Source organism: Penicillium robsamsonii (genome assembly GCF_028829455.1).
Source record: "Penicillium robsamsonii strain IBT 29466 chromosome Unknown utg000001l_segment0_segment0, whole genome shotgun sequence".
Taxonomy (NCBI): domain Eukaryota; kingdom Fungi; phylum Ascomycota; class Eurotiomycetes; order Eurotiales; family Aspergillaceae; genus Penicillium; species Penicillium robsamsonii.
In genome coordinates, this window is record NW_026643219.1 from 8142619 (window position 1) to 8165950 (window position 23332).

Consider the following 23332-nt stretch of genomic DNA (forward strand, 5'->3'; position numbering starts at 1 on the left):
CACTATTTAGTCTGCGTCTCTGCTACATTCGTTATACACAATCTCCTTTGCTTCTTTCTCCGATATACGTTTGCCGTTGAATCGAAAATGGACCCCATTCTGGCAGAAAGCAAACTCGCCTATAAGCAATGCCTTTACTGGGCAGATGGTTCCGTATGTGGCCTCTCCTCCTGTGTAGAGTACAGCTACCCTGGCCGTCTAGCTCACGTACAAGGCACAGCTGGGGTGGCCGGTGGATCTCCCAGTCTCGACCAACTCGCCATCTGGACATTTAGATGCTTGGGCTAATATCACCTGGTCACGGCGCCCAACCTTACAATTAACATTTAACATTGACTTACCTTATTCAATAGCAAACAGCCCGAGACATGAAGATATTTCTGCCCAATGTATACATGTAGACATGTTATAGATGACCGAGATCCCATGACATCAGAGAACCCACCCAATCACAACACTCTTATTTTCTTCCCCTCCATTCCATATTCTCACTTATTCTCAGCACATCTCTCAATACTACACCATGTCTTGGTCACAGAAAACCTTTACTCTTCCCTCTCGCAGCCGCGGTTCCTACCTCATCACCGACCATGTCCTCCAAGAGGTCCCAGACATCCGCGACTACAAAGTCGGCATGCTGAATCTGTTCGTGCAGCACACCAGCTGTGCGCTTTCGCTGAACGAGAACTGGGATGACGATGTTCGCGCTGATATGAGTGATGCGCTAGACCGTATTGCGCCGATGGATAAGAAGGGGAATCTGTATCGTCATTCTGCCGAGGGCGAGGATGATATGCCGGTATGTCTTTGGAGATGGTAGTGGATTCAGGGTTTGGGTTAGATCGCTATTCTCGCTGCATGAGTTTATAGTCTAGCTCAGTCTAGCTTCCACAATTCTTTTTACTCTGTCTTTGAGATCCAGGCACTGATTTCCCAACAGGCTCACATCAAATCTGCGCTCATTGGCGCCTCGGTCAATATCCCTATCACGAACGGTCGCTTGGCAACAGGAACCTGGCAGGGCATTTGGTACCTGGAGTTCCGGACGAGTCGGCACAGTCGCAAGGTTGTTGCGACAATCCAGGGACAGAAGGCTTGACTGGACGGCGGGGTTGAGCGCGGGCAATTGTGATTTATCTAGAATGTCCCGGCTACGAGTGATGCAAGGTACAAAAATAGGGATTTGGGTGGGCGAGAGAGTCGACAAATAACCCAGGTTATATGATATCATCATATGCAGGTAGTCGGAGTAGTGAACACATTTTTGAGGACAATACCATCATCACACACGATAACACGATCGAAGGGCAGTGCATCCATTCATCGATATTCTGTACACGGCCTCAGGCCCAAAACCAATTGAAAAACGCAAATTGTGCAACGCCGATAAAGGAAATCTCATGCTAGCCGTCTATCGCTGTTCCAAGCCACCCTCTGTCACACGCTGGGACTCGTTCACCTCGACAGCGTCACCGGTGGGCTCGAGGGGGTAGCTGGTGGCGGGCAGGGACTTCAGGTAAGCGCGGTGCTGCTCCTGGGCCTAGGGGGATGTTAGCAAGGATCCAATGGTAGCCGGGAGGACGGCGGGTATGAATGGACATACAAAAGGAACACCGCAGTATCCGCAGGTAGCGATTTCGGGCTTGTCAGTGTTGATGAAGACCTTGGGGTGGCCGAGAGGACCACCGCCACCATCGCAGCTGACAACCTTGGACTTTGTCCAGCGGACGGGCTGCCTGTGAATGAGCTCGATAGCGGCATATGGTTGCGGCTAAAGGGTAGTAAGTTAGTCTTCGACCTTGCTATGCATTGCCAACAACAATTGCATAAGCACTGCTATGTTCAGTGGATTCGCACCTGGGTCTCCATAATTGTCTGCTCAAAGCGAGGTCCAACCATGGCCTTCTCGCGCGGCTGCTGGCTGGCGGCCCAGGTGGTAGCGCGGTTCGGGGCCTGCATGCTCCGGATGCGTTCGCCAACCTCAGGGGCCTCCTGGAGAGTACTGTCATTACGCTGACGTCCAAACTCCTCGGTAGGCACGGCATTGGTTGCAGAGACATTCGCCGTGGGCTTCCGCGGGGTCGGGTCGTTGGCTTGGATAGGGTTCTCGTTCAGACGGGGCACGGTTGAGGAGTATGCGCGGACAACGAAGCGCGGGCGGACCGACGCAAAGGTCGCAATTCTGCGGCCACAGGACATCATACTGGGCAAATTTCCCCGGGGTGGTTGGTTATGACGGAGGACAAAAAGAGCGTTGGCAAGGGACTAAGTGCAAGTCGGCACTGAATAATCCGTGAGGTGTGGTTTGGTGGATGCTCACCGCTTGCTGGTTCGAGATAGCTCCACCCTGCACTTGGATTTTCTGCCACATCATTTTAATTTGCGTTTCGCAAGTAAAGTGGTTTAACATCTTTGCTCTTGTTTTTGAATTGGATTTGATATCTCTCGATATTTTACCCTTCAACTCACCATGGCTGGCTCTTCTTCCCCGGCTGGAAAGCCCGAGAAGACCATGTCGTCAAATCTATTGACCATGAAGGTATGAATGACAGTTTCCTGATTAACAGCCATGCAACTAACGCCATATCCCAGTTTATGCGACGTGCTGCAGCTGCGAAAGAACCTCAAAGTCCATCTTCTGATGCCAGCTCGCACAATTCCAAGCGCCCTCGTCTTTCCACCGAGGCCGAAAGCCCTCGCACCTCAGATATGGATGCGATCGCGGCTGCACTTGCTGCCGAGGAAGAAAAGCGACAACAAGCTGTCGCACGAGCAGCTGCAGAGGCGGGTGAGACACATTGGGTCTTGAACGTCCCTGCGACGCCCCAGTCCACTCAGCAGCCTATGGTATTGGCGGCAGACTCGTTGGATGCAGATGACGATACCTACTCCGGTGGACGGCGGGCGTATGGCAATTTCAAGCGCAAAGAGCGCAAGGTCAGTATTTCCCTCTCTCAGACTGGATGTTTTGTACTCATCCCTCTTAGCCACAAATTACATCAAGCAAGGAGGGCAATGACGAGGGTGATGGTGAGGATGATTACGAGGACGACATAATCAACCCGTCGAATCCACAAGAGGTCGCCAAAATGATTGAAAAAGCCAGACTCAGGGAAGAAGCCAAAGCCAAAGGAAACACACGACCGACAAAGCTGTCTGAACTCACTAGTATCTCTGGGTCTGGCCGGGGGTCTTTGTTGGGAGCTCCGTCCTCTGACAAGAAGAAGAAGAAGCGCAAGAGCTACTAAACGGATGATCTTCCACGATATATCCTCGAATGTTTTGATTGGCGTTTTAGCATAGCATGTATGGTGTCTTGGGGTTCAATCACTCAATTTTCTTTTCTCGGTATCGTGGTGCTTAGATTACTATAATCCTTGACCTAGTCTAGTTACTTTTGTGTCCACTATACAAGTATATAAGCAACGTAGTGAGTTCGGAATCTCAACAGTTTGCAAGTACACGTCTAATTAGCACCTTCCATCATATGAACAGTACGAAATGGGCGTGTGGCATGGGACATAGGGTGCAAGACAGGTGGCCACTCTAGGAAGGTACGTGGGAGGTTACCATACAAAGGGACTCTTTTCACAAGTTGTTGAGGTCCAGGTGTAGGTCCACACACATCAATTTAGGAGTTATCGTGGAAAGCATTGAATAAATTCATTGACTGAGCTCTTGGGGCTCAGCAGTCATTGGCAGATCCCACGAAATACATGGGGTGTTTAATCACATCCTTCACTGTATACATGTAGCTAACTTGTCCTTGCCCACTACACACCAAGTAAATAAATATTAAGAAATGTAATCAGAACTAGTTACTGGGAACTATCTACCTGACACATCTCTGTGAAGATATACTGTCGGAAGAGGTCTACGGAGACGTCTAGATGCATGATGAGATGTGAGATGAGAAGACTGAATATTTAAGAAAGCTAAGAGCTAAGATAGGAATATTGTAGTTAAATAATTGAACGTATGTCTAGGGCTCTCTTCCTGGGAGTGCATCTTGTCCGCGTAGCCGTCATGGACCTTCAGTTCGGTCATGGAGTTGGATGTTTGGGCGACGACTTTTCCTCGCATAGACTTCGAGTGTGGGATAAAAGCTCTTGTTGGAGCTCTCTGGTCACCAACCGTTTATAATGTAATTGCTGTTGTCCTAAATCAAACATTAGTCTCTAGGCACTAGTTATACCATGGTTATTTCTTTTGTGGTATAGTACAAACCTCATCCTAATCCCAAAGCAGACTGTATGCTATCAATGTTTCTGGCAGCAGGTCCTTACGGCGGACCTAAAACACAGCCCAGTATTAGTATCTTCAGGACTATGTGATGATGTAGTTCACTTACCCTAGTCCTCTACATAGTCTTCGTTGGCTAGTATATGATTGGGGTCACATAGATATTGTAATAAGGACTTGGAAAGGTCGATTGGATTGTTTGTATAGGGCATTTAGCATATGTAGATTAGGACAATCTCTAGCTAACTCCATACAACATCAATGTACATTGTTTGTATATACTAGATCCTAAGCTCTGTTAAGGACCCCGAGTCTAAGGGGACTCTGGATTAAAGCGTAAAGCCGCGGCAAATGGCACTACATAGAGATACACAAGTAGCGACTGGCTCTTCTCGAAAAAGTAAAGATGAAAAAGCTCAAAGCTTCGACTTCTCCTCCTGTTTCTTCTTCTTCTTCTCCCACCCCTTCTGCGTCGCGAAATTCACAATCAAATTCCAAGTAGCAACTCCAACCCCAACCGGCGGTGCAACCAACAATGTCCACGCCCACCACCTTGGACTCGATGCTGCAATACTAGTCATAGCTTCCTGGACAGCAACCTCCAGCTCTGCCTTGTCGGCATCATTCCAAACTACCACTCCGCGCCCCGTCTTTGTCCCCCGGAACTCTGCCTGCGTCGCTTTCGTCCGTACATCGCCTTGACTCCGGACCCGGTTCTCCGCGTCCTCAGCTGTAAGGTGTGCATCACGGGCGCGCAACCGCGCCATTTGGATTTCAGGATCGTGAACCCCGACCACAATCACCGTTCCGCAGATGAGATCCATCCCACTCTCAAAGAGAAGCGGTACATCTAGAACCACCGCCCATTGGCCACGCAGGTAGTGGTAGATCAGGGCTTTGTAGATTTCCCACCGGACAGCGGGGTGGACGATGCCGTTGAGGACTTGTCGGTCGCGTTTGCGCTCTTCCGTGCTGCCAAAGACACGTCGCCCTAGCGCCGGTCGGTTCAGTGGCTTTCCGTTCGGATTCGTGGGTGCATCTTCCAATAGTAGATCTGGTGTGCTGGGACCGAAGTAGTTGACGATTGCTTTGTAGCCTGCAGTGCCGGGTTCAACGACTTTGCGGGCGAGGAGATCGGCGTCGATTATTGGGAGGGAATAGGGTGGTGTAGAGAGGATAGATGAGACAGTTGACTTGCCCGTTGCTATTGAGCCTGTAAGCCCGATGATCAACATTTTGGCGAGAGAGTGACAGTTGAAAAGTCCAAGTTGCAGAATGCGGGGAGGCAATTAGCCTCGGCTCTGCAGGAATGTTCCATGTACGTCACTGATGTTATACATCAAAGCAGGTACGGAGTGCATTGAGAGATTATTCTCTAGATTCTCGAATTTGCTTCCAAAACTAATTTGCTATATATTCGATTGTATCTTCCGGGAACACCCTTAGCAGTCTCGTTGCGACCGATATCCTCGCTTATAGAGATGCAACCTAGAGCACTGCAATTTGAGAGCGCATATACGTATAGTGCCTAAGGTAGTGAAAAAGGGGGTCGGCTTATATGGCTGACTTTTTTTTTTTTCAATCCATCACCGAATTCAAGTTTCCGGCAATCCGTGTGAAGTGTCTTGTGCTTGGCCCTTCCATCCAATCTTCGGCCACCCCTTGGGCAGCGAGGAGAATGGTGGCAGGGAATAGCGGTCATCACAGCCACCTTCCCATGGGCAGGTCAGATCGCACAGTCCAAACACTTTGCAGTAACATTCCTGCGCATTGGGGCAATGCACAGGGTCCTTTCCAAATATCACTGGAGAAAAATGTTAGCTTTCGATCGGTACCGAGAGGGTTACAAGAGAACCACGTACTATGCCATGAATATTCCATAATTCGTCCACTCAAATCATCGTCTAGCGGCGTTTCCATTAGCCAGGTGCGGAAGCGCTCGTAGTCACTGCGTGGCCGTTCCAGCGCTTTAGCGCGGGACACACCAAACTGCGCGCAGCACGACACGCCTACCTCCTCCGGGATTGGGACCCCAGGGAATAGCGCCATGAATCCATGTTTGAAGTACTCGCCGGCGTGTACGTCGCCGCGGTGCTCATCGGTGAGAGGACGGATTTCTGCCGGACATCCGAGGGTCCAAACACATCGTAGGTTGACGTACCCTTGCTCTTGTAGGTATGGGATCTGGAAGTTCTGGAGCGGTGGGATACCGTCGTAGTACGGGTCGTCGTTATGCCATTGGTAGCGTTTCGAGTGAATGAAGAGCATCGTTTCCGGTAGGTTATCGTAATTGTCAATGATGTATCTAGTTTAACAGTTCGAGTCAGTATGAGGTACGCAGGGTAACACACATTCAGTGTCGGACTCACGTCAAATAGACCATTGACTCCCGGCCCTTGTTGCGGGTCACCGTCAACGGCGCGTGCTTGTCATCCACCACGTAGATACTTTTCGTCCAGTCGGGGAAGTATTCTGAAAGCCATGACGTGTCATCACTTTTCATACTGGCGACAATCATATTCTTTTCTCTCGGTACCGGACGAGCCAGCTCGCCTGTTTGTTTCGCCGATCCATGTTTCTGCGCATAGCTACCTGCTTCGGTCTTCACCTTCACGGGGGACTTTGCGGTTGTTGAAAAGAATAAGAGGTATAGAGCGATGACGATGAAGATGGTAAGGAAGATAGCCTTCATCCGACTGCGACGTCGGGGGCCTTGTGGCCCACTAGGAGCGAACAACATGTTGGATGGAGGGCAGTCTGCCCGGGTGGTCAAGTCATTGAGGGGAGGAGAAGTGGACGATTAACGGGAAATCGAGGCTCCGGGGGGGAGCTCGAGAAATCTGGGGAAGAGAATAGAATATACTTTGATACTAATCAGATGCTATTCATGTAGTACTGCGTAGGTCATAAATCGTGTTGGAGACATCTGGAGGTTAACGTGTCGCAAGTTGGAGTTCTCCACAAAAAGCCAAGCTCTATGGCTCTACACTTGACAGCTCCGAACTTCTAATTATAACAGCTATAACAGCTGAAATATATGAAATCAAGCTTATTTGTATAATAATTAGAAGTATATATGTTAACACGTTAATTTACTGATGTGTTATATGTCGAATTCGTCTAACCAAAATATATACATCGCATATACTGGCTGTCCCACCTGGACATGCTATATATTCACCTCCCTATTGGCATGCATCAATATGTCCCAAGTACCAATTATGTGCCTCAGTATCAGCCTTCGACGTTCCCGCATTTCCAGCCTTCGAGCCCACACCTACAATGACATCAATATCAGACGAAGTCACTGTCGCCTCGTCAGCACTAGTAATCCAGTACTCGGGACTGGAGTGGCTAAATCCAGCGAACGCAGGTGGCAACTTAGGCACCAGGTCAGCTGTATGCGTGATTCGCCAGAGACTGCCTTGATCCGTCATATATTGAGCAAGAGCCTCATTGCCCACCCGTGGTGAGGCGTAGGAATACTATCGTCTGTGAGTATACGCTGATATCAAGGATCTTTAAAATATGAAACTTACCACCTTGGGTGTGAATCCTGCATTTCGAAGCACAGTACCTCCCACCGTAGCAATAGCTGCGCCAAAGCTGTGGCCTGTCATGATGAGAGTATAGCCAGGGTAGGTTGTCTGTGCGGCTTGGATCTTGGATGTCAGATCGTCCGCGACAGTCTCCCAGGAGTCCCAGAACCCGCCGTGGACTTTACAGTCGCTGCATATACCAGTGTCGTCGTTCAAGCCAAAGTCGATGTTCGCGATCCAGGTACTTAATGTGCGACTACCTCGGAACGAGACGACGAGCAGCTTGTTTGTTTTGTCGACCGCAAGGAAGCCGGCGACATCGCCATAGCTGATTTTCCTGATAGGTGTCACTATATAAGCGAACAGTCCCCGAATGTCTGTGGAAGTTGGTTTCGTACTTATCAAACTCATATAGAGTGGTTGTGTCCGCGGCTTCCACTAATGGACAGTTGCCTTCCTCGCAAGATAGCGCATCGCCGGTTGAGTTGTTATTGTTCGTGCAGTATGACGCCCCAGCCCACTGAGAGTATAGGGTCAATTGGCCAAGCAAATCAGCCGACACATCTGTTGCTTGCATCAGTCACTGGAGGGCAGGAACAAAAGACAAAACGTATATCCATACCTCGAGGAACAGAACGAGAAGGAGCAGCAACTGTCAACACTGCAAGAGCAGCGGTGCCCCAAAGCCGACCAAGAAGAAGCATTATGAAGATCGCTTTCGGAGTAAAGCTGTCTCAACGAGTATGCACACACCTAGAGATAGCCATGCAGACATGGCTCTCTTATGTATCCTCGGCGAGTCCGTATAGCTCCCAAGCCCTTTTACCAAGCGGGACATATTAACTAGAGCGGGGTATAGCCCCCATTCTTTTGTAGAATAAATTGTTTGCCGGACTCAGCTCTATCTCCGTTCTTATTTCACGCGTGACCGATGGGACTCCGGTGAGATCGACATGGAATGTAAGCACCTGTCGAGTACATCACCAGGAATGTAACCCTGCAGAAACATCGGATGAATGGATGATGAGCTACATATTAAATGGTGGAGTTATTCCATCCAGGGTGAGGTTAGGGCTGTGATGGGCGCTTAATTGTGTCTTGTAGTGCAGGAGCCCACGGGTTTCATCCCGCCCGACGATTATTGCTCCATACGATATAATTTCCGTGAAGATGAATACTTTGGGCACTTTGCAGGTCGGGTAAAAGTAGCTTGCAGGGTTGGATGATTGTTGGTTGGTTGTTGATTGGTTTCTGCTTTGCTAACTTGGCGCCCCAACTGCTCAGTTGTTATTCGACAATCTTATCTCACAGCTCACATATTAAATGTCCATAAAATCCCAGCCACTTCGACCCGTGATCGAATAGGATGACTACAATAGACGGGATATTTAACATGTACTCCGTACTCCATATTGTCATAAGAAGCGTAAAATTGATTTGACTGGTTGTGTTTCAATGGGACTTTTGTTTTTTCCGTTTTCTGCTCTCTCGAAAAACATCCCATTGGCGAATTCCCATCCTCGCCAGTCAGAACCGTATCTTGTTCATCATCGCTACTAGCAAAGGAACCTTGGCCCCCGGGGACACGCGGTGCTCTGGCCCAAAGTAGGCTTAGTTAGTGTTCATTGTTCTTGCAATCCCCACTACTGGTGAGATTCAATCTTCATTCCCTCCTCAACGCCAGTCATACCAGTGTCCTGTCCGTCATTTGTGTTATCGCCGTCAATCAGAACTCTGGGGGTGAGAGTGACACCAGGAGGCAACGGGGTGCCAGGAGTCACTGCAACAATGTTGTCGTTCTCATCAACCATTTCAAAGTTGTATCGCGATAGAAGGTGGGGAATTGCAGAAAGTTGAGGGCCATAGCGCGCAGTATTATCATACAGCTCGAACAGCGGCACGGCGAGAAGTTTCATGTTCTTTGGGACCGAGAGAACCTCTGTAGCAAGTGGCTCGTACGTAAGCAGTGTTCATCGGAAGACATAATGGGGTAGAACTTACTCTTCTTCGGGAGGCGAATGAAGTACAACTTCTTGCATTCCTTGGGACGCGTGACATGTCCAGGGAGGAACGGGTACATGAAAGTCTCGAAGTTGGGTCGCCACCATTGCGCAAGTGTGTCGCTAATTTCCCAGTCATCATTAACACCTTCGCCGGAGAACTGAGATCCCACAGGTGCGAGGCGCTCATTCAGCCGTTTCTTAAAACCTTCAATCTCGTCGTCTTCGTGGTGCAGATAATCGCCGGGCCTGAGGACTATTAGCAGTGAATTTTGAATATACACAACTAAAGCAGGAGAGCATACAGCTTAAAGAACGCATTGGCAATCTGCAGCATCAGCACGTGTGGATGGTTGTGCTCGTGACACACCAGGATTCCCTCACAGGTCCGTCGCATTCCATGCAGGCCATAGTGCTCTTCTAGGCGCTTCAGCCGTGCTAGAACCGAAGGGTCCTCTTCTGGCTGTGTCTCCTTGGTGCCGAAGGTATAGTTCGAAAGGGGGTACAGGCGGACAGTCTCCGGCTGCTGCGCAGTGAAGTCCTTCGGGACAATGGGCCTAGAAGTCATCGTGTCAGGTTGTAGCATTCGAAAACTGCAATGTTGAATCGAATATCTCGGGTACTTACGGAACACCGCTAACAGGGGCATCCCTCGTAGTAGCCATTTTGATGGAGCGATTTGCTGTTGTGGTCGAAAAGGACAAGAGCTCCCCAAGCTCCGATGTCACTTATCGCTTATCAGCGTTGACCGCCTTCCCAAATTTGATATCTAAACAACATAAGAGGCATCTACTATACCAACACTATAGAGCCACTGTAAGAGAACTGATCTGAATGTATTTTATTCGATTATTGTCCATCTCTGGAAGTGAACTATATCAATTGACAAACACCTCGACTCTCCCATTCATGCAACCATCCAGCCCAACACCAAACCTATTCCCCATGTATACCATTTATAGCTTGGCATCAAAATCCTCATATTCGCTCAAATCCGTCACAGGAACGGGGCCAGTGCTAACAGGCAAACGTGCCTTGAAGGTCGGCACGTCGGTGATAACAACAGCTTTTTGAGCCTCGCCGTTGCCATTAGCCGCACCCTGGATGTCACTGCTAGAGCCAAGACCCAGCTCCTTTAACTGGGAACCAAGTTTCTCATCCAGTGTCTCAAGGACTGGCTCAATTTTCTGCTGTGACAGGCCTGCCTCAGTCGCCAGGAAGTTCTTCACAACAAAGATAATCTGAGACTTGTCCACTACTGTCGTTTCAACCTCATCGAATGCCGCTGTGAAGCGGGCAGAATTCACGTTGATATCAGCGGCTGCGAGATGCTGGGAGACTACTTCGATAAGGCGTGTTCTCTGCTCGGCTGGTTTGGGTGCCTCAACCTGCGCACCTGACTGGGCGTTCATGTGGATGGCGAGCTTAGCCCGCGTTGGCGAAGAGGGGTCGATGTATTGTTGATAGAAGGCAACGAGATCCGCCTTGGTCAAGGTGCGCACATTGGCCGCGTCGGTCTCGTGCTGCAAGAAATCAAAGTACTCAGATCCGACATGCGACCAGTATCGGCCAGTCTCAGAGCCTAGGTTCTTGAGTTTCTCCAGGCGCTTGTTCACGACACTCCGCTTGTGACCCTCGAATTCTTCTTCGGGCATCTTCTCGAGGGTGGGGCCGAACTCGCGGAGGAATGTCTCAATGCGCGATTCGAGATATTGTGCGGTGCGCTCACTTTGGATAATGACCCGGTAGCCCAGGGTGGTGGCGTTGTAGCGTGCGCCACTCCACACCACATATCCGAGCTGTTCCTTGCTGCGCAGCTGGTCGAATGCAGGCTCATCAGTCAGCTGCGCAAACAGCTGGAGCTTCGACCGCAGAACGTCATCGGAGAAGAGCCCAATATATAGGTAGTACTCAATGCAGTGGTTGACGTTGGCCGGGTCCTTAAGCGATCGGGGGTAAACATAGTTGGCACCGGGCGGCAAGGTCATGTTGCGGCGCAAGTACCACTGCGATGGAGGTAGAGGACGGCCACCCAAAATCTTCTCAATGGAGTCCGTCATACGCAGGGCATCCTCCTTGTACAGGTTTCCGTGGGCCAGGACTTCGATGTGGGTCTGCTCAAGCAACTGGGGGAAGAAGTTGACCACATCGGCGCACTCAACATGCTCCAGCTCCTCAAGATACTGCTCGTTGACCCAGCTGCGCTCGGCAAGGAGATAGCGAGTATAATCTCCGACCTGGTAGTAAGGCTGCTGGTACTCGGCGTTGCGGAATGCCCGCGTCAAGCGCTCTTTGATTATGTCGAACCGATCCTGGTTGACCACCAGCCCACGCATGGTATTGAGTACTTTATCCAAAAGAGCAGACATTTTGTCGTTGTATCCGCTCACAGAAATATCTAAGCCCAAAATGTTTGCCGAGAGATGATAGTCCAATCCAGCAAGCTCGGCGTCGTAGGAATATTCATCTAGCGAATCTCGTACCAACTCGCTGTACAGCTTTGTTTTGATGAGATTGGCGGGTGTAGCCCACACCAAAGGATTGCGGAGCGTTACCTCGACAGTAGCCTTAGGCACCCAGAAACGGTCATCCTTCTTGAACCACAGGCGCACCCGGTTGTCATGGCGAATCAGCTTAGGGGTGTTGGCTGGCTCGACAACCTCCTTCTTTTCCACCGAGAGTCTGGTCGGCACAAATTCGTTCTTGTGGGGCATGTGCACGTTGGAAGTGCGGGTAGCCTCAGTCGAATCTAGAGCCTGCTGAAGACCGCCCAAGAACTCCTGTGGGATCTTCTCGACCTTGTATTCGGTACCATACCACTTCTCCTTCTGATCCCATGTACCAGGGAACTCCTGGGACACAACGACAAGGCGGAAGTTGTCAGCCCGCAGATAGCTTAGCGCCTTCTTGATCAGGTCAGAGTCAAATCGTCTCAACAAAGACCCGCTCAGCAGCCATTCACTAGGCAGTGACTTTTGCATAACGCTGCTCAAACGGCTGGTGAACCGACTAGCCGGGGTCTTCTGCTTGAACCGGAAATCGACCTCGGCAAGGTTCTTCATCTCGTCGAAGATCCATTGCTCGGGCTCGCGTTGCTTGATCATAGCGATATACTCGAAGACGACGTTTGCGACTTCCTGGTATTGCTTCAGACCTTCGGGGGTCAGGCGCACTGAAATAGTGAAAAATGCCGACCCGGCACAGACAGGCATGGCACCTGCAGACAGGCCATTGGCCCACCCCTTGGCCTTGAGGTAAGAAAGCACACTGCCCGGGCCCTCATGGCCAATCAGATGGCTGATATACCGGCTAGGCTGGGTGTCATGCAAATCCTCCTCATCAATGAAGGGGAAGTACATATCCATGGATCGAGTATCCATGACCGGCTTCACGAACACCTGGGTGCACATATCCTCCTCAGTGAAGGGCTGAACATCGTCCCAACGGTTCTGAGCAAGGTTCTTGTTCTCGACATCAGAAAAGAGCTCGGAGACCCACTGTTCCAGCGTGTCCAGAGACTCCCGCCCCAGGACGACCAACTTCGCCCGGTTGGCTGAGTAGTGCTTCTCGTAGAACCGAATGAACTCACTGCGGACTTCCAGACCACGTTTCTGTGGATCTTCTTTCAGCGTCTGCAGGTTACCAGTCGAGAAATGGCTGTAGGGATGTTTAGGGTTTGAAAGCGACTTGTTCAGTTGCATCAAACGCCACAGGTCACTTTGAAGGTTCTTTTTATTTTCCGAATCCACCGCCTGCAGCTCCCGTTCTAGGGTTGACTCTAGGAAGAGTGGAGCGACAAAGAACTGGGCAAACCGATCCAATGCGCCATAGAGTGGCGACTTTCCATCTAAGCCATTCCCATTCGACACGACGCCATTGTTATCATTCGTCTCGGCAGGGGTGCTCTCCCCACTAGTTTTCGGGGCACTAGAGTCACCCGTGGCGGACACTTCGAAGAAGTAGTTCGTTTCGGTGGCGGCTGTGTAGGCATTGGACGAACCGGAGTGAGATGCTAGGTACTGGTTGTATGCATTTTCCTTCGGGTACTAAATAACAGAGATCCGGTTAGCATTGACCTCGACTGGGCAGACGATGATGAATTGTTCGTTTTACCTTTTTTGTGCCCATGAACAGCAAATGCTCTACTGCATGAGCCATTCCTGGCATATCGTCTTCATCGGAGAAATTGCCCACATTGACATTCACGGCAGCACTGGCCTTATCAGTGTCCGGGTCATGGACTAGGAGAGCCTCAAGCTTGTTAGGCAAGCGGATGACTCGGTAAGAGCGATCGTCAAGCTCCGGTTTCTCCAGGTTCTCTGTGATACGCTCGATTTGAGTCATGATTTTGGGTGTGGCGGTGAAGTGAGAGGAAGATGAGCGGGTCCAATGCAGGGAAGAGAGAATCGGTAAAGGTACGAGCCGTAAAGAACGAGGACTGGGCACAGTGATGCGTGACAGCAAATCGGGATAAGGGCGGGTTGAGCTGCGAATGAGACCGTGACACAGGTGTGCTGGTAGGGACCTTGGAGGCATTCAGTTGCCAAAGGGAGAGGCCAATGACGTGACTGATAAGGTCAATGCACTTAGGAATTCCAGGGAGCCCAAGAATGAGATGCGGGTTATATATGTTTGTGAATATATATGTGGGATTATAGACCAGAGGGATGTTGTAAAGTCAACTGAGGGACTGATGTTGATCCCCGGTCCTGGTGGAAATACTGCCCAGATGCTTTGAGGCGGTGATAGGTTCTCGCAGCCCTAATAAGCGCCTTATCAACTCCTGGTGGCGTATTACTATACAAGGCTCTGTACAAGGCAGACTCGTGTCTACAAGAATTGAACTGTACACATATAACATCTTTCCCATTATCATATTAGGTACATACAGTTAGAAGTTCTAGCTGGTCCACGTCAAGGCTCTTCCCCGCAGCTCGGCTAGTTAAACCACATGTGTTAACGGACATTGCCCCTATCATAGCAAACTATCACACATAGAGCCGGGCGCTTAGCACTTGGCTGCACAGAGGTTCAGGTTGATGTTGGTGTCCGAGTTGCAGTTCTTGGTCTGGCTGCCACCGGGGTTGACACCCTGCGCCCAGCAGATGTTCGAGCAAGTCGTATCTGTGGGCCGCACGACAATCGACTTGCCGGAAAATGGGTCGCCGAAGACATCAGACAGGTCATACCAGACTGTGCCAGGGTCGAGGGTATAGGCAAAGTTGGTTTGGGGACTGCCGTTGTACAGGCCGTTGTCGACGGTGGTGATCTTCAGCGAGATGCCACCGGAGGCACTGTCGTGATGCAGTACTTCGCTGTAGCTACCACCCGCTGGGATGGTTTGCTTGGGGCCAACACTGCCACCAACAGACCACAGGTAGACTGGGAACTTGCAGTGGTTGGTCACAACAGCGTTGCCAACGGCGCTGGCAAGTGGTGCCAGAGCGGCAACGGAGGCAATAACTGCAGTAGAGAAGTGCATTCTGGTAAGCAGACTGTGTTGCTTTGAGATCAATTAATAAAGTCGGTTTGAATTGGTGAGAATACCTCTCTTGGGTGGGATTCGAGGCCCCTTATATAGTTTCCCTGCTGGTAGGTTGAACGTCGAATTTTTAGCCTATACCTAGTCTCCCTTTGATCCAAGTATAGACTTGGTTTCCAAAGAAGGATTGCCATTGGAAAGTATGGTAGTTTTCTCACCAAATCCAAGACATTTCATCCCGAATCAACCTATTGAAGTTCTAACCACTCGGGCAGCGGTCAGGCCATCCGTCACAGGACCGGGAGAGGAATGGAGTAGGAATGGTTTGTAGGATTTGATAAAATCCCCGCATCGCAAAGCCAAAGAGTTTTCCAAGGTTGAAGTCAGTGGAGATACGAGAAAGAAAAAGAGACCTTGGATGTAGCAAAAAGAATACGATGTCTCAGAGCCGGCCCGATCATTGGATGTTCTCGCTCCTAGGCGAGAGCAGCCATGGATTAACATAATATTTCCGATCATGCATGCCAAGTATGAATAGAAAGAGACGAAACAAGGTTTTTTTTCTTGCATAACTATGGAAGCGATTAGAGTCGTGTTGTGCCACGCCAGGACTTTCTGGGGTAAAAAGTGAGACATCGTTACATCCCAGGGACGGTATGCAGATCAACGCCACACTGGGACAGTCATTATACGATGTACATGTATCTACTTTGTAGAGTCACCGGAAAAGATAGCCCATACTCGTTTCTTTGTCATGTACCACTAAAACCTCGAAGTATGGTTGGTGGTGTGTCATAGCAGTGAAGTCTCAAATGTCTCAAGTCTCAAATTCCAAAAACGGTGCTGATATCACTCTTCCAGAGGGCCCCAGGGTCTCGCACCTGACATCTTGACATTTTTCTTCCCAGGTGGCGGTTCACAATGTATTAGAACCGACAAAGATCGAAGACAGAGAGATGTTACTATGTTCCCTGACCTATTTTTATCTGCGGGGGAATTCCTCACGATTAAGCAAATATAAGCAAATATGTAACTGGCAAGATAGTTTCATGTCATTACTAGGGTATGGGAAGACAATTCTTCGATAATAGACCGCATAACTCCATGCACATAACCTTGGAAATCCTACGGATTCACCGGTCCTCAATCAGCGAGGGAATCAAGAATCTTCATCGGATTCCTCCCGGTCCGCACGCTCGGAGATCCACTTGTACACTTCCTCCTTATGCTCGTCAAGCATCTCGTTCAGATTCGATTTCGGGGAACGAACCACCTGTCCATAGCGCTTGGAAAGAGGCTTTCGATCTTTGTCATTCCACACACCATGGGAGTTTGAAACAAACACAAGAGAGTTCTAAAATGAAAAGGATCGGGTGAGTAAAAGATATCACAAATAATATTTGTAGGTGGCTTACCTCACGATACCACTTCGATAGCCAAGTCTGCGTGTGAGATGCGACCGCGCGGAGTGCGTTCTCAGACACGAAGGAGACCACGCCGCTGACACGCTTGTAAAGATTTTCTATCTCAGTTATTAGCAAATTACATGGGCCTGATACCTAGGTCGGAACGTACCTCTGTTCATCAACAAGTTCGACACGCCTAAGAAAGCGTTGCCGACGCCGAGCAGGAAAATTTCGGTTGCCTGGTTCGCACTTTGATAACTTGTCAGATCAATGATACCCAATAGTCTTGGCCGGCTATAGCTCACTCAATGTAATTGTCCCACAAGTATCCGGCAAGTTCTTCGGTGGCAGACGGGCGGTCCTCGTCATCACCCTTGTATTGACCGGCAGCCTAAACCCACTCGAATTAGTTGATGGCCTGTACAAAAGTATTCACAGCTATACTTACCGCTTCCCGAGATACGTGCTTGGGAACGTTGACATCAATCACAGCGTAGCCCTTGCCCACGATCCATTTAACATATTCCGTGAGCGAATCAGCCTTTCGTTATGTTAGGAGACAATCTCAATCAATCATCTTAGATCACATACCATCCAAACATTGTGCGCTTCCAATTTATTGGTTACAGGATGAGGCTGTCCCACAATCTCAGGCCTAGATACTGTCAACTATACGTTTTTCGGTTCATTATCGAAACACTTACGGATCGTGGAAGATGACAATAAGCGGCACACGTTGGTGGTAGTTTGTGCTGCCAGACGATGAGTCTCAGATTCAAATATCGAGATTCAGTGGTGCAACTTACCTTGCCAGAACTTGTTTGTCAAATGATTTGGAAATGGCAGTTCGATAGATGTGCAATGGGGTGAGCTTGCAGCTTTCATACAGCTGATTTGATTGGTAAACGCGGAGGACATCTAGAAGATTCATCAGCTCTGCTGATTAGGAGAAGATCTATAATTCTTACCGTGAAGACGATTCGCAAAGACCGGGTGGTCAGATGTCTTGGGGTACAAATGATTCCAATACTGGGATTGAATGCTCCTCACCCGGCGGACTGCTGCAACCGCAGAGTCTGTGGGAGAGCTGCTCAACAAACGGTCCGGGGGCTCCCCCATAAGGGTCTTGGTCACAGCCAGAGCCGACTTCGAGATAGACTTGAAGTTGTATCCACCCTGTTTCGAGGTCAGATCAAGCAAGCAACAATCTAGAGATGCAATCCACCTACCTCTAAGCAGACAGCGACCTTTCCATTGGCCAAAGTCATGAGCATGTGGGTCATTTGGGCATAACAAGCTGGCGATACAAAGCAGCCACCCAGAACGTCACCAGCGGCAGCATCAAACCCAGCAGCGACTATTATGGTCAATAACTCTATACTTGAGGAAAATAGGGGGTATACTCACTAATCACCAAGTCGGGATCGAATTCTTGGGCGATGGGCATCACCACTTCCTGGAAGGCGAACATGTAGTCGCCATCGCCCATACCCTGGTCGGGCCATGGAATATTGACATTTCTAAGAAGCGTGAGACTTTGATCATTTCGCATGCTTGAAGACACACTCACTTTCCGACTCCAGCGCCTGAGCCACACTGATCCCAGTCTCCGGCGGGGCCTCCAGGGTAGAAGCGACCGTCCTGATAGACATGCATGGAGATGTAAAGAACATTAGGGTCATCGTAGAATGCTTTCTGGATGCCGTTGCCTATGATATGTGAGCTTGAATTATTTTCAAAAGCTACGCTAGGAATTAAGCGTACCATGGTGAACATCCCTAGTACAAGTCAGTATTGGCGCATGGTCAAACGGTGATGTGGGGTACTGACCAGTCAAGAATCATGATCTTCCGGCATGCGTCTCCTAGTCTATTTTGACAAACACGTGCTGCCACAGACACATTGTTAAATAGACAGAATCCCATCGCAGCATCATCCTCGGCATGGTGACCGGGTGGGCGAATGACGGCTATGGCATTTCTGACCTGACGCTGGGCGACGGCCAAGCATGTCTCGATTGCGCCTCCAGTAGACAAAATGGCCGAAGCGAAGGTCAGATTGTTGAAATAGATGGAGTCGCGATCTTTCTCCAGTTGAATAAGCACCTCGTTAGGCATATCTATTTATCCAGTCAGCGAATCTATCATAGCCAGCTCTTCCGGTGGATGTGAAGACATACCTGTTGTGCTTCGAACAAATGCATAGTGGGCATCATTATGGATGAGAGTTACTTCCTCCTCGGTTGCATTGCGAGCGTGGATCCGTTGCAAGGTTTTGGGTGCCAAGGGTCGAGACGATTCTGGGTCGTCAACAAGACCGGCGCGACATAGCTCCTTGTAGATGTAGTAGATGCGTCGTGGGTCCTCTGGATGAACGTCACTCTGTGGACGAACCTCACAGTGGTAACGCATGCGATGATCATAACAAAGTCCTGTGGCAAGCGACGCCAGCGGAAGACCCGCCTTAGCCATGACTTCGTCGTCAGACCAGTCTGAGTCAGGCTCAACTAAGCTATCACGTTTTAACTGTTCGGCGACGGAGCTATCACTGTCACTTGTCTTGGTCAAGCGTTCAGGAGGGGCCATTCCAGTGGAGACAATAGTCTCCCGAGGTTGAGATTGCTCAGAGCCGGGTGAAAGGGATGTGGGACCCGGTTGAGGGATGGAAGACGGAGCAATATTTGGGGTGGGATGATTGCTGAGATGTGTGGGAAGGGGGACTTGAGTGAAAGATGGGTTTGTAGTCAGGGTAGAGAGATTATGGGAATCACCCATAACTGTATCCTCGTCCTCGTCCATCATGAAAGGGGAAGCCACGGAAAGCCCTTTAATTGGATTCAAGCTTGGCTCTTATTAGCTCATTACCGAGAACTACCACAAAAGAAGTGTTGAGCTTGTGTGGCAATCTTGGAGCTTGATACCAAACTAATAGTGATTCGCTTGATGCTTCTGGTTCACGCCGTTGAAAGCACCTTGCACAGTAAAATGTATAATAGATCAATCGGTCAAATGTTCCAGTTGTTGGCCAATGCTTTGATGTTTACCGCAGACTGGAGGAATGTTTGAAAGTGTGATCTGTGCAAGCATACGGAACGGTATACAATCGTCTCCTGCCGTAGATTGGACTGACACTGCAATTCACTTGCCGTGTAATAAAGCAAGAGTGAACTTCAAATAAATGATTTTCAGAAAGAAATGCAATTGCAGACCTTGATGTAGTGGGTAGAAATCAATAACAAAGTAACCAAGTCTACCGAGTGACAATGGGAATGGATCAATGTGCATGTTGGATCCCTTTTGGGCCAGTCTTTCTTAATGTCAGTCATTATTCCGTTCACCGCCAAACTGACCGCTGCTAGGAATGGATTGGCGTGACGCGTTATAATTGGCGGTAGCCATTTAGTATGTGCTGACTTATCCACCTCCACGGTTTAGAGGGCTTATCATTTATGTTTCCAACCTTGGGCAGCAGAAAGATGAATTGTTTGATTTTCAATCTCAAATAACTTGTAAATCATCTATCAACTTAGCCTTAGGTGGTGTTTAATGATATCTACAAGAACAGTCGACCGCTTATGCGGCCTCTGTACTTAACGGTCTAGACCTTTACACACATGTAGTTAGCTCGAATTATATTAAGACCTCGGAACGTTACATTTCGGATAACTACTACGACGCTTCTAGATGTCTTTTATATATATATATTTGGATACCTTTTGTTCTCAATGTATAGCCAGAATGATAATCGTTGACCGCAGGGTAGAATCCGAAACAAAGGACAATTCCTACCAACCCAACCAACTTTTCCATGTATAGTTAACATATTATGTACCTACTTATGCAGGTCCGTGTCCCCGGGGATATGTAGTTCTTTTGTGAGACTAAAGCACATACCCTTACTAGTTTTTCACTCACAGGATGCAAAAATGCTTTAGAATTAATAGATTGATTAGTCTATAAAATCAACCCAGCCAAGAGCATATACTATATACTACAGCTTACAACAAATCCAAGAAGAATGAATTGGAAATATTTCGTTTCATTAAATGACATTATCATCTTGTTTTTGTCTACAAGGCTGGGCCCTCATTCACCCATAACGGTAGGCTGTTCGACAAGGAACCCGTCACCTTAGAGAACACTTCTGACCCCAGGACGCCGTCCTGATTCCTACTGGCTATCCACACCGGCAATGTAGGAGATGAGGTCAACAACACGGCGGGAATAACCCCACTCGTTGTCGTACCAGGAGACAAGCTTGATGAAGTTGGCGTTAAGGGCGATACCGGCCTTGGCATCGAAGATGGAGGAGCGGTCATCACCGTTAAGATCGGTGGAGACAACCTGGTCCTCAGTGTAGCCGAGGATACCTAAAAGTTGTTAATATCATATGTATTACAATGTGAATAAGAAAAGGTAACTCACCCTTCAGCTCGCCGTTCTCGGAAGCGGCCTTGATGACGGCCTTGATCTCCTCGTAGGTGGCACCCTTCTCGATGCGGCAGGTAAGATCGACAACGGAGACGTTGGCGGTGGGGACACGCATGGCCATACCGGTGAGCTTGCCGTTGAGCTCGGGGATAACCTTACCGACAGCCTTGGCGGCACCGGTGGAGGAGGGGATAATGTTCTGGGCCGCAGTACGGCCACCACGCCAGTCCTTGTTGGAAGGAGCATCGACGGTCTTCTGGGTGGCAGTGTAGGAGTGGACGGTGGTCATGAGACCCTCGACGATGCCGAAGTTGTCGTTGATGACCTTGGCGAGAGGGGCCAAGCAGTTGGTGGTGCAAGAGGCGTTGGAGAGGACATTGACATCCTTGGTGTAAGACTTGTTGTTGACACCCATGACGAACATGGGGGCATCGGCGGAGGGAGCGGAGATGACGACCTTCTTGGCACCACCCTTCAAGTGGAGGGAAGCCTTCTCCTGGGTGGTGAAGACACCGGTGGACTCAACAATGTATTCGGCACCGGCCTTACCCCAGGGGATGGCAGCGGGGTCGCGCTCAGCGAAGAAGGTGACCTTCTTGCCGTTGACGATGAGACCGTCATCGACGTGCTCGATATCGCCCTTGAACTGACCGTGGGTGGAGTCATACTTGAGCATGTAGGCCTATTCCCCAGATAAGAGGTTAATATCAGGTTATAGAACTGGCCGATTGGAACATACAGCGTAGTGAGTCTCAATGAAGGGGTCGTTGACAGCGACAACCTCGACGTCAGGGTTGTTGATACTATAAGTATGAGTTAGGATGCTCGGTTGTTTTTTTTTTCTTCTTTCTTTTTCTGTGCAACTTACGCATTGCGGAAGACCTATGATGTTGTTAGAATGTGAAACCGAGAGTGAGATGAAGAGCACTTACAATGCGGCCAATACGACCGAAACCGTTGATACCGACTTGGACAACCATGATTGCGGTTTACTAGAAGGTATTAGCTCCAGATGCCTGTATATTAGAAAGGGAATGGAACTTACTGTAATAGTGAAGTAATTGAAGAAAGAGGAAGTGGGATGGAGAGAGAAGAGAAGAAGAAAAAAAAGATCTGGGGGAGGGGGAGGATTAATGAATGGATGACTGACGCAATGGACAGATCACCCCTCACCGAACAGACGGACGGGGACTTTTGGGCTCTGGCGGCTTCCCCCCTTCTGGCAGATCGGACAGAACTAGATTTCCCGACTGTTGCCGCTTGTCTCTGCCCAGCAACGCATTTCCGGTTTCATACACCGGGCAAAGCAGGAAGAGTCACGATATTGGGGCCCTACGCTGCCCCTCGGTAGCTCCCGTCTACCAATAGGAATGCAGCAATTCAACTGCTCTTCGGGTTCTTAACTACTCTTCGGAGCTTTTCTCTTGAATATTTTGCCTATTCGGAGCCTACTCGGCTACAAGGAGATGATCACGATAATATTAGGTACAAAACTGAAGAGTATCCCGAGGTGGTTGAGACAGCTATGACGCCGTCTGTTTTGGAGGGGCAACGGATGATACTCGGGGGGCAAAAATATGTACTAGTACAGACAGGAAACTCTCCAGTGCAACTAGATATAATATTATAAATATAATTATTTACTTCTTTTCTTATTGCTTTCCTCCACTTATGCGGGCCATCAAATTCCTGCGGTGGACGGATCGAGTATGGTGATATAGCTTGGTGGCTCCTCCGCCCTCAAACGAGTCACCGGTAACCTTCAACGCATGGGGCCACGGGATCAAGCAAATTTTAATTTTTGTTTTGGATCCTAATGGTTGAGCTTGGACGGGTTTTAACTACTGGGGTCCCCAAGATTTGGAATGGATTATCAATTCTTGACCTCAAGAACCTTACAACGTACCTGGAGGCATCCCTGCAGCCATCGCGGTGAGACTTTATCAGGCCATATTGGCAGAGAACGCGCCCATACACCAGTGGCGCAATCTCCAACCATGAGTGTCCTTTTTGTACAGGATTTAGATCGTACAATACAGGGGAAATGGCATGATCAGAGGATACCAGAGATGAACAATATAGTCTAGAGCCCCGGCCCAGAAAAGGGGGGGGTCCAGACTTGATAGTATGAATTATGGATTATGGTACAATGGGGAGAAATGAAACAAGACTGCTATGATTCAAACCATCGAATACCCATGGGGGAAGTCAATTGATGGCCTAGAACAACTAG

The 23332-nt window shown here is 49.2% G+C and overlaps 11 protein-coding genes across 11 annotated transcripts; 2 read left to right on the forward strand and 9 right to left on the reverse strand.

Moving 5' to 3' along the window:
* Positions 1 to 523: 523 nt before the first annotated feature.
* N7447_003160 (YjbQ family protein) lies at positions 524 to 1099 on the forward strand (the record flags this gene model as incomplete). The annotated part of the gene is made up of 2 exons (XM_057227435.1): positions 524 to 799; positions 941 to 1099. 2 exons carry the CDS (start codon positions 524 to 526, stop codon positions 1097 to 1099), a joined length of 435 nt encoding a protein of 144 aa, XP_057091451.1.
* Positions 1100 to 1411: 312 nt separating this feature from the next.
* Positions 1412 to 2202, reverse strand: N7447_003161 (zinc-finger domain-containing protein; the record flags this gene model as incomplete). The annotated part of the gene is made up of 3 exons (XM_057227436.1): positions 1412 to 1540; positions 1604 to 1771; positions 1858 to 2202. The coding sequence occupies 3 exons, from the start codon at positions 2200 to 2202 to the stop codon at positions 1412 to 1414; spliced, it is 642 nt and encodes a 213-aa protein (XP_057091452.1).
* A 268-nt stretch (positions 2203 to 2470) lies between these two features.
* N7447_003162 (uncharacterized protein) lies at positions 2471 to 3248 on the forward strand (the record flags this gene model as incomplete). The annotated part of the gene is made up of 3 exons (XM_057227437.1): positions 2471 to 2539; positions 2593 to 2937; positions 2988 to 3248. The coding sequence occupies 3 exons, from the start codon at positions 2471 to 2473 to the stop codon at positions 3246 to 3248; spliced, it is 675 nt and encodes a 224-aa protein (XP_057091453.1).
* Positions 3249 to 4658: 1410 nt separating this feature from the next.
* On the reverse strand, positions 4659 to 5477 carry N7447_003163 (putative dephospho-CoA kinase; the record flags this gene model as incomplete). Its single annotated transcript, XM_057227438.1, has 1 exon — positions 4659 to 5477. The coding sequence occupies one exon, from the start codon at positions 5475 to 5477 to the stop codon at positions 4659 to 4661; it is 819 nt and encodes a 272-aa protein (XP_057091454.1).
* A 360-nt stretch (positions 5478 to 5837) lies between these two features.
* N7447_003164 (DUF3431 domain-containing protein) lies at positions 5838 to 6982 on the reverse strand (the record flags this gene model as incomplete). Its single annotated transcript, XM_057227439.1, has 3 exons — positions 5838 to 6046; positions 6105 to 6547; positions 6612 to 6982. 3 exons carry the CDS (start codon positions 6980 to 6982, stop codon positions 5838 to 5840), a joined length of 1023 nt encoding a protein of 340 aa, XP_057091455.1.
* Positions 6983 to 7427: 445 nt separating this feature from the next.
* N7447_003165 (lipase family protein) lies at positions 7428 to 8485 on the reverse strand (the record flags this gene model as incomplete). Its single annotated transcript, XM_057227440.1, has 4 exons — positions 7428 to 7727; positions 7782 to 8118; positions 8180 to 8345; positions 8404 to 8485. The coding sequence occupies 4 exons, from the start codon at positions 8483 to 8485 to the stop codon at positions 7428 to 7430; spliced, it is 885 nt and encodes a 294-aa protein (XP_057091456.1).
* Positions 8486 to 9424: 939 nt separating this feature from the next.
* Positions 9425 to 10446, reverse strand: N7447_003166 (cleavage and polyadenylation specificity factor subunit 5; the record flags this gene model as incomplete). The annotated part of the gene is made up of 4 exons (XM_057227441.1): positions 9425 to 9720; positions 9783 to 10030; positions 10087 to 10338; positions 10409 to 10446. The coding sequence occupies 4 exons, from the start codon at positions 10444 to 10446 to the stop codon at positions 9425 to 9427; spliced, it is 834 nt and encodes a 277-aa protein (XP_057091457.1).
* A 291-nt stretch (positions 10447 to 10737) lies between these two features.
* Positions 10738 to 14317, reverse strand: N7447_003167 (uncharacterized protein; the record flags this gene model as incomplete). The annotated part of the gene is made up of 2 exons (XM_057227442.1): positions 10738 to 13827; positions 13895 to 14317. The coding sequence occupies 2 exons, from the start codon at positions 14315 to 14317 to the stop codon at positions 10738 to 10740; spliced, it is 3513 nt and encodes a 1170-aa protein (XP_057091458.1).
* A 472-nt stretch (positions 14318 to 14789) lies between these two features.
* Positions 14790 to 15263, reverse strand: N7447_003168 (putative BYS1 domain protein; the record flags this gene model as incomplete). The annotated part of the gene is made up of 1 exon (XM_057227443.1): positions 14790 to 15263. One exon carries the CDS (start codon positions 15261 to 15263, stop codon positions 14790 to 14792), a length of 474 nt encoding a protein of 157 aa, XP_057091459.1.
* Positions 15264 to 16422: 1159 nt separating this feature from the next.
* Positions 16423 to 19467, reverse strand: hdaA (histone deacetylase hdaA; the record flags this gene model as incomplete). The annotated part of the gene is made up of 15 exons (XM_057227444.1): positions 16423 to 16617; positions 16679 to 16785; positions 16839 to 16918; positions 16975 to 17060; positions 17118 to 17210; positions 17261 to 17324; positions 17374 to 17421; positions 17476 to 17587; positions 17638 to 17845; positions 17899 to 18026; positions 18077 to 18189; positions 18240 to 18378; positions 18434 to 18447; positions 18500 to 18788; positions 18849 to 19467. The coding sequence occupies 15 exons, from the start codon at positions 19465 to 19467 to the stop codon at positions 16423 to 16425; spliced, it is 2295 nt and encodes a 764-aa protein (XP_057091460.1).
* Positions 19468 to 20838: 1371 nt separating this feature from the next.
* On the reverse strand, positions 20839 to 22079 carry gpdA (glyceraldehyde 3-phosphate dehydrogenase GpdA; the record flags this gene model as incomplete). The annotated part of the gene is made up of 5 exons (XM_057227445.1): positions 20839 to 21038; positions 21094 to 21781; positions 21839 to 21902; positions 21968 to 21981; positions 22032 to 22079. The coding sequence occupies 5 exons, from the start codon at positions 22077 to 22079 to the stop codon at positions 20839 to 20841; spliced, it is 1014 nt and encodes a 337-aa protein (XP_057091461.1).
* Between the last annotated feature and the right edge of the window lie 1253 nt (positions 22080 to 23332).